Source organism: Gossypium hirsutum, chromosome A05, assembly GCF_007990345.1.
Source record: "Gossypium hirsutum isolate 1008001.06 chromosome A05, Gossypium_hirsutum_v2.1, whole genome shotgun sequence".
Lineage (NCBI taxonomy): Eukaryota > Viridiplantae > Streptophyta > Magnoliopsida > Malvales > Malvaceae > Gossypium > Gossypium hirsutum.
Window position 1 is genome coordinate 36,718,333 of NC_053428.1, and position 8,825 is coordinate 36,727,157.

Here is an 8,825-nt window from a genome sequence, read left to right on the forward strand (position 1 = left end):
GGTTAGCTATAGAATTTATCGCGTAGAGGGTTTCTAACCTTTTCAATAAGGTGAATGCCATTTTCTCTATCAAAACATCCTATAACACATTATTTGTTAGACATAATTGAACCATGGAGTGAACTTTTTTTATCTAACCTATCCATTTCTGGTTTATCCATGTATGCAAGCGTCTTCTCTATAAGGACTTTCTCAAGATCGCTCTAAATTAGAATTGCCGTTGTATGAGCCTAATTTATCCCGGGGCCATAAGCAAACTAACCCAAAATCAAACCAAAAAAAACTAAGCCCCAAACCCAACTAAATTAAACCCAAACCAAGCCTACAATATTTTCAGAAAACAACACAGAAACCCTAAGCCACTGCCGCTCGTGCCTCCACATCAACACGCCCGTACCACCATTGCGTGCCACAGCTGGGCCTCTGCACCTGAAAAAAATAAAGGACAGCAACAACAACAACATCAACAACAATGGCAACAAAAGAACAAAAACAAAAAGAACAAGGGTTGTATTTTCTTATAAAAGCCATGTAATAATCTATGTATTTTTCACGAACATAGACGAATACGCAAAGATCAATAAAAAAATAGATTAGGTATATTTTCAATTTTTTTCATAGCCTATTTACTTCGAATATTATATATATAAAATATAAGCCCTTTTTTACCTTTTTGACAGAGGGAGAAGACAAAACCAAAAGGTTTCCTTGTTTTCTTTCGACTTTTGTGGGGGTTTTCTGGGTGTTTTGACTTCAGATCAGGGTCAGAAGGAGTAAAAGGACCAGAATGGTCTTTTTCTATACTCTCCGACCACCGTGGATGGCGGCGCCATCACTAGCGATCGACAGTAGCCACGGTGGCCTTATGGCTGGAAATCGGGGACTCTAGAGGGAAAGCAAAACCTCCCTTTAGTTTTTTTTTTAAAAAGCCCGAATATAATGAATTTTTTTTGAAAATTTTGCTTTTAAAGGCGAAGCAAACGACGTCGTTTAGGGCCTGTTTCCATGGCCTCAAAACGACGTCGTTTTGGCCTTCGACCCACTTTCTAACCCGACCCAGCTAAAGGATCCACGTGTTTTCTCTGGAATGGGTTATTTGCATGATTAATCCCTCCGCTTTTTTGACCTATTTCGATTCGATCCTTTCCATTTTTTTATTTTTATCACTTAGTCTTGTTTTATTTTTAATTTGGTCCCTATACCATTTGAGAAGATGGATGCCTAAAGCGGTGTTGTTTTCGATGACCTGAAACCTGATTCGGGTTTGTTCAGTTGGGATCTGCGTGTATAATTGTTGTACTGATCCTTCTAATGTTTAAAGGGATTATAATCTGGACATTTTTCATTTTTATTTATTTCTAATTTGCCCCACATTACTGTTTAAAAGTTCAATTTAGTCCCCTTTGTTATTTTTGTTATTTCATTATTAAATTAGTTAATCTAATATTATTATATTTCCTATTTGGTTTCATTAATATTATTTGTTGCTTTTTTTTATTTGTTTTATTTACTTGTATTCTTTTTATAATTACCAATCAAATTGTTTTATTTATCATCTTATTCATTTATTTATTTATTTAACCTTTTTAATAATTAAAGTTCACTTATTTGTGCTTTTATGTTCTCTTATATTTCACTATTATTATTATTTATTTATATATTTTATTATAAATTATGTCCTTAATTTTATATTTACTATAACTTGATTCCTTATTTGCGATATTTTTACAAATTATTCTCCCTTATATTTATTTGTGTAGTTGTTTCTTTGTCTTCATTATTTGATTGGCATTGTTTTTTATGCGTGTGTGTCGTCGCTATTATAGTTGCGATTATTTATTTATTTTTGATGCTTTTTGTTAATGTTAAAATAGTGTATGTTATACGGTTCTCATGTGTTGTATTATTAATGTATTCCATCTTGTCCTTTGTCAATACAACATTTCATTCACATATCGTTTTAAAAATTACATTAACTCATAAAAAAGGAAAACAAAAAAATCAGTAGTATTTTACATTTTGGGAAATTCAAGAAAATCGCACTCTAACTTACGGGGTTTCGATTTTTTTCGTCAAACCTAAATAACCAAATATCTTTTTAAGTTTTAAATTACATGATTTTTAAATAATGTCGATATTCCGCGTTTAGAAACTCAAGAATGATCGTGCCCTAACTTACGGGGTTTCGATTTTTTTTTGTTGGATTTAAACAACTGAATCTCCTTTCAAAAATCAAAATAAAAATTTTAAAATAAAAATTAAAAGGCAAGCTTATTCTCGAGAATTCAAATGTCGTGTCCTAACTTACGGGATGTGACATTCGATTATCTCGAGACGAGAGGGCCTTTAATATTCGTTTTAATTTATTCGGTTTTTTTTAGAAAATTAACATTAATAAAAAGAAGATCGTATTTTAAATTCTTTTTGAGTTTTTCAAATTTCGATGTTAAGACATTAATTAATCAATTAGGTGCCAATTTTTGGGCATTGCGAGGGTGCTAATCCTTCTTCATACGTAACTGACTCACGAACCTGTTTTCTCTAATTTCTTAGACCAAAATCGTTGTTTTAATAAATCAAAACGTTTTATTGAAACGATCAATCACAAGGTGTCTCGATCAGACCTCACAAAAAAAAAGATTGGTGGTGACTCCCATCTTTGTTTTCAAACTAAAAGTCGACCCCGTTTTCAAAATAAAAAAATGGTTTCGACAGCTTGGCGACTCCACAGGGGAATAAATGAGAGAGTTAAGCCGCAAATTGATTAATTTCTGTCTTTTTGTTGAAAATTAAAAAAAATGTTTTAAAATACGATCCTTTCATTGTATTTCATTCGCCATTTTTTGTGATCTTGGTTGTAACATTTTTATTGGTTCGAGTCTTTAGATGTTTTCACATGTTGCATTGCATGATCATTTGATCAACCCTTTTAAGTGGGAGCGAGAAACTAGTCCTTCGTGAGGTTTTCACCTTTGTATAGGACAGTGGATCGCTTCCGGGATACATTCGTACCTTTGTCTTCGTGAGATTTTCATCTCCATATAGCCATAGGGAAATGTATTCCCCTGAACCGAACTAGGTCTATATGAGCCTATAATGGGTGAGGATCGAGGAATTTACTGGTTCAGGTACCCTGTCTTTAGAACCGAATCACATGTAGTGATCCATAAGAGCCCGCCCTAGGTAGAGCCGCACCAAACCATTAGTGGTCGTCCGAATAGGTGCTCTGCTTGTTATCTGTTGCTTACTTTAATTTCATATACTTTGTACTGACTTGTGTTGTTATTTTGCTTGTTATTGCATGACATTTTCATCATAAAAAAGGTGTCGGTTCAAGTTCGATTACTAAATAAAGAGCTTGTCATGGAGAACGAATTTCTTGATAAGGTGGAGAATAGTGCGACTGTTCGTATATGGTCAGAGAAAACACAATTAGAGAAAGAAGATAGCTTGGTGGAGGGGTACACATCAGGATTATGGGACTTCACCCGTATCAGTGTGACACAATACGACTTCCGAGAATTGAAAGAGATATGGGCCCATTGGGACGATGAGATCAAGCAGCTATTCTATAGTAATTATGGCGATCTGCCTTATCTACTTGACATAAGGTGGACAAGCACTTATTTTGAGCTCTGGCTCTATTCTGGAACCCCGCCTACAGTTGTTTTACTTTTGGGAATGTGGACTTGGTACCTACGGTGGAAGAGTATACAACCCTACTTCATTGCCCAAGGATTCAAGTTGAAAAGGCATATTCTAGAGCCATTAATGTTCCCACTTTTGTGAAGAAGTTAATGAATATCATAGAAATGAGTGAACAGTGGGTTGCGGCTCGGATCAAGCAGAAAGGAGAAAGCAAATGTATCCCCTGGAAAAGTTTGCGAGACCTGATTTTGGCATACCCAGATGTGAAAAAGAGGGTTGATGTTTTTACTTTAAGCATCTATGGGCTTATTGTTTTCCCTAAGGCGCTGAGGCACGTATGATGAGGTTTTTGATTTGTTTAACTGACTGGATAAGAGGGTCAAGTCGGTTCCCGTGATTTTAGCTGAAAGATTCAGATCTTTAAACGCTTGCTGGAGAACGGGTGAAGGAAGATTCATCGAGTGCGCGCAACTATTGCTAGCTTGGTTCCATAGCCATTTCTAGAAAATGGACGAAGTTTTGTATCGGGTGTTCTCCGAGAATTATTCCCCATTAAAGGAAATAGTGGCTACATCGAGATGGGACGACATATCAGAGGAAAAATGGATAGCGATCCTCCAAAATCTCCAAGAAAAGGACGTCGAGTGGAGAGCCCCTTGGATGGATCCCGACGAGAACCTATATCGATGAGGCGACTTTGATTGGATCCCCATGCTTAGGATTTTGGGAGCTGTTAGGTATGCTCTTTTGCTTGTTTTGAGGTAGTATAGATCGAGACAGTTCATACCAGCAACCCATGGGCTAGCTCAGTGCGAGTTTTTGTATAAGGAGGATAACTATAAGAAGAAGGTAGAAGAAATATCCAACGCTTAGAACCAGACCTGCCGGATGAAAAGATTGGCTGTAGGTCCGATGACGACCCCTAAATATAATCGGTGGTGGAGTAAAAGAATCAACGACAACATCTCCGGCCCAAGTCAAGAAGACGGGTGATCGATGGAAGAATACCTACAAGTGGTCCATCCGAGCTAGAGATCATGAAGCAGGATTTCGAGAAATGGAACTTGGATTTAGGAAAGAAGATCGAGCAATTGGAGGAGGAAAAAATACATTTGAGATTAGATGCTGATGTTCAGAAACTAGATGTCGAGAAACTGAGAAAGGAAAGAATAAGGCAAAAGAAGATTTAGATAGCTTGAAAATGGATTGCAAGAAGTTGCGCTTACCGATGAGGATCGTCAAATTGGGGAAGACATCATAGCAGTGGCGACAAGAGATCTAAGAGGAGAAAGCTAAAGCCGATCGATGGGAGAGAAAATTTTAAGATACTCAGGTTCGAAAAGAGGCCTTAGAAAAAAGATTATTAGAAACCCAAAATGAGAAGGTCGAGTTAAAGGCTAGAGTGGCAGAATTAGAAAGGTTGCACCAAGGTCGAGTTAAAGGCTAGAGTGGCAGAATTGGAATGGTTGTTCCATCAGTATCGTAGTCGAAACTCTGCAGCTGAAGGTGAGCTTGAACAAGATTGAAGAGCTGAAAAAGAAGGTAGAAGAATTCGAGACTACGTTATAAAACTACGAACTCCGGGTTGAACTTCTTGAAGCAAATGAGGAGCGTTGGAAAGAGCAACTCCACCGTTCTCAAGATCAAGTTAGAAATAGAGATTATGTTATAGGTGAAGCTATAGCTCAGATACTAGAGGTGGCCGACCATTTACAGACTCTAGCAGTTCAGGCTGATGTATTAAGTGTGAAATATGAATTAGAATCAAACGGGGCCGAGAGCTAGCATGGTTACTTAGGAAAGTTAAAACTTTGAGCAACAAGTCTAAGCCAAATATGTAATCCATTTTATTTAAAGATTTTTGTTTTCTAGTAAAGTTATTCTAAATGGAATTGAACCAGAGTCGATACCTTTTTCTGCATTCATCCCATGCATTTGCATTTCATCGCATCATATGTATTAAATGTCACAAAAGGACCCTAATTAGTTAAAAAATATTTCAGTTAATCTGCAAACTGAAAAAAATTCACCAACTAAACATCGTTACGATACTCGCGCCAAGATAAAAATTATGGATCAAAGATTGGAAAGCCAGGAACAACTCCAAAAAGAAATACAAGAGTAACTAAAAACACAAATGCAAGAACAATTGGCTAAAATCCAATAAGATATGAGGGATCAGATGCTAGAATCCCAGAGAAACATGATGAACCAATTAACACAACTGCTGACTGGTGGGCTAGAAAAGGGAAAGAACCCCGTGGTCAACGCTGGAGATGATAATGAAGATCCTCTTTACCCGGGTTTTACCCCGATAAATGTTCAGACACAATTAGGCCCCAACAGTTTTAGGTCTGTGTTTCAGTGCCGATAAACTACCATGTCGGCTCAGGCTCTAATCCAAGGGATAACCCAACTAATCCCATTGTCCTCGATCTCGATGATGTGGTAAAAATAGAAAAGGCAAGTGTGGAGCTCCCGAAACAACTTGAAAATTGGTGTAGATGGTTAGAAGAAAAGTTTAAAGAAATGAAAAATGCCGACTATCATAGTGGAATCGATGCTAAAGATTTGAGCTTGGTTCCAAATCTAGTACTTCCCCCCAAGTTCAAAACTCTAAAGTTTGAGAAGCATAACGGGACTAGTTGTCTTGAAGCTCACATCACCATGTTCTGCAAACAAATGGCGGGCTATGTCAATAATGACCAACTATTGATTCACTATTTTCAAGAAAGTCTAGTTGGGGCAGCATCCAAATAGTACAACCAATTGAGCCATACCAAGATCAATTCATGGAAGGATCTAGCATAAGCTTTCATGAAGCAGTATAGTCACGTGACGAATATGGCCCCTGATAGAATCACTTTGCAGAACATAGAGAAGAAACAAAATAAGAGCTTCAGGCAATATGCCCAAAGATGGATGGAAGTCGCCATACAAGTCCAGCCACCTCTCCTAGAAAAAGAAACCAAAATGCTTTTCATCAACACCTTAAAAGCTCCATTCATCACTCATATGTTGGGAAGTGCCACTAGAAGCTTATCAGACATAGTGATGATTGGCGAAATGATTGAAAACACAGTGAAGAGCGGTAAGATAGATGCGGGGGAAAGTACCAAGAGATCTGCCCCGAAAAAGAGGGAGAATGAGGTGAATAACATGAGCACATATAATAAGAGTCATTCCAAGTCAATTACTGTGAGCCAGCCGAAGACAGTAACCACCAACCATCAGGGCCCCCTATACAGTACGAGAACGAATACAAAAAGGCTACAGTTCACACCTATACCCATGACGTATAGGGAATTGAATCAAAACCTGTTTGATGCACACGTGGTGTCCCCTTTCTACCTAAAGCCGATGCAACCCCCATTTCCCAAATGGTATGACGCAAACGCTCAATACGAATACCACGCGGGAATCACTGGCATTCAATTGAAAACTGCATCGCGTTTAAAAAGTTAATCAAAAGATTCATAAAATGGGGATTGTAAAGTTTGACGACTCATCCGCACCAAATGTAACAAGAAACCCGCTACCCAACCATGCTAACCAAAGGGTAAACGGGATAAATGAAAGTGGAAGCAAGAAAATCAAATGTGAGGTTACGGAAGTTAAAACCCCATTGAGACGGGTCTGGAAAGAGATGATAAAAAGAGGATTGATCGTACTGGATTCAAAAGAAAGATCTGAAAGAAAGAGGAACTATTGTGAGTTCCATAATGGAGAAGTACATGAAATCCAAGAATGCATCAAGTTCAGAGCCCTAGTGCAGGACATGATGGACAACAAAGAAGTAGAGTTTTATGAAGAGCTTAAAAGCCCTGAAGAGGGAAATATATGCGCGTCGGAAGGAGAATCGATAGCGAAAACCCAAAAAGTCAACTACCCAGTGGTCATTATTTTACGACCAAGAAAAAACAAAGCTAGAACGCAAACAGCACCATGAGTCATAATCCAGAAACCTATATCCTTTCCCTACAAGGATAATGAAAAGGTTTCTTAGAACTATGGCTGTAATGTGACAATCCCGAGAGAGGAGAACCCAGTCAATGCTTCAGAAGAGGGCAAAGATATAGGTCTCTATACGTGTAGTAGGAGGCGCTACAATTCAGCAAATCCAAGAGCGGAGCATATAAAAGGAAAAGCCTTGGCGGTTGAACAGTTGAAGGAAAATATAGCCGAATTTGAGCCTCCCGTTAATGAGCTAGTAAATGAAGAGGAGGCTAAAGAATTTTTGAAAATTTTAAAGTACGGTGAGTACAGTATTGTAGAACAGCTGTATAAAAAACTAGCTCGCATCTCGATGCTAGCCTTACTTTTAAGCTTGGAGGTCTATCGTAGCTCACTGATGAAAGTTTTAAATGAAACCTATGTCGCTAATGATATTTCCATTAATAAGCTAGACTGCCTAGTTAGCAACATAAGTACTGATAACTTCATCTTCTTTAATGATGATGAAATACCACCCGAAGGCATGGGATCGACCAAGGCTCTGTACATCAACACCTGCTGCAAGGGGTATACGCTACCGGGGGTGTTGATTGATAACGGGTTAGCCTTGAATGTCTTACCCTTATCCATGCTGAACATGTTACCTGTGGATAGCTCTTACATGAAAACGTACCAAAACATAATGAAGGCATTCAACGGCACCGAAAGAAGGGTAATGGAAAGAATCAAAATACCCCTTCTGATTGGCCCAAACACGTACGATGTGGACTTCCTGGTAATGGACATCAAGCCTTCGTATAACTGCCTATTGGGGAGGCCTTAGATACATTCAGTAGGGGTAGTACCTTTATCACTACACTAAAACTTGAAGTTGGTGATGGAAGAGCGGCTAATAACGATAAATACGGAAGAAGATGCACTATATTTAGAGGCAAACGATGAAGCGATTGAATGTTCCTTTCGATCATTGGAATTTTTAAACACAAAAATTATCACCAAAAGGAACATAATCCCAATACCTAAGATACCCAAGACTACAAGAATGAGACTTCAATTAACTGTTGAGAAATGAGGTTTACCCAGGAGGAGACTCGGGAGATACCTCTAAGGAAGGGTCGAGCACCAATAATGAAGGATAAACGAGACTGATTTAGCTTAGGATTCAAGCCAGACATGAGATAAAGAAAGAAAGACCTGGAAAAGAAGCAAGAGAGGAGAAGAGT

The 8,825-nt window shown here is 38.1% G+C and overlaps 1 protein-coding gene across 1 annotated transcript; it reads left to right on the top strand.

The window, feature by feature from the left end:
* The first annotated feature begins 7,129 nt into the window (after positions 1 to 7,129).
* Positions 7,130 to 8,425, top strand: LOC121228922 (uncharacterized). The gene is made up of 2 exons (XM_041111945.1): positions 7,130 to 7,543; positions 7,655 to 8,425. The coding sequence occupies exons 1-2, from the start codon at positions 7,130 to 7,132 to the stop codon at positions 8,423 to 8,425; spliced, it is 1,185 nt and encodes a 394-aa protein (XP_040967879.1).
* Positions 8,426 to 8,825: the final 400 nt, after the last annotated feature.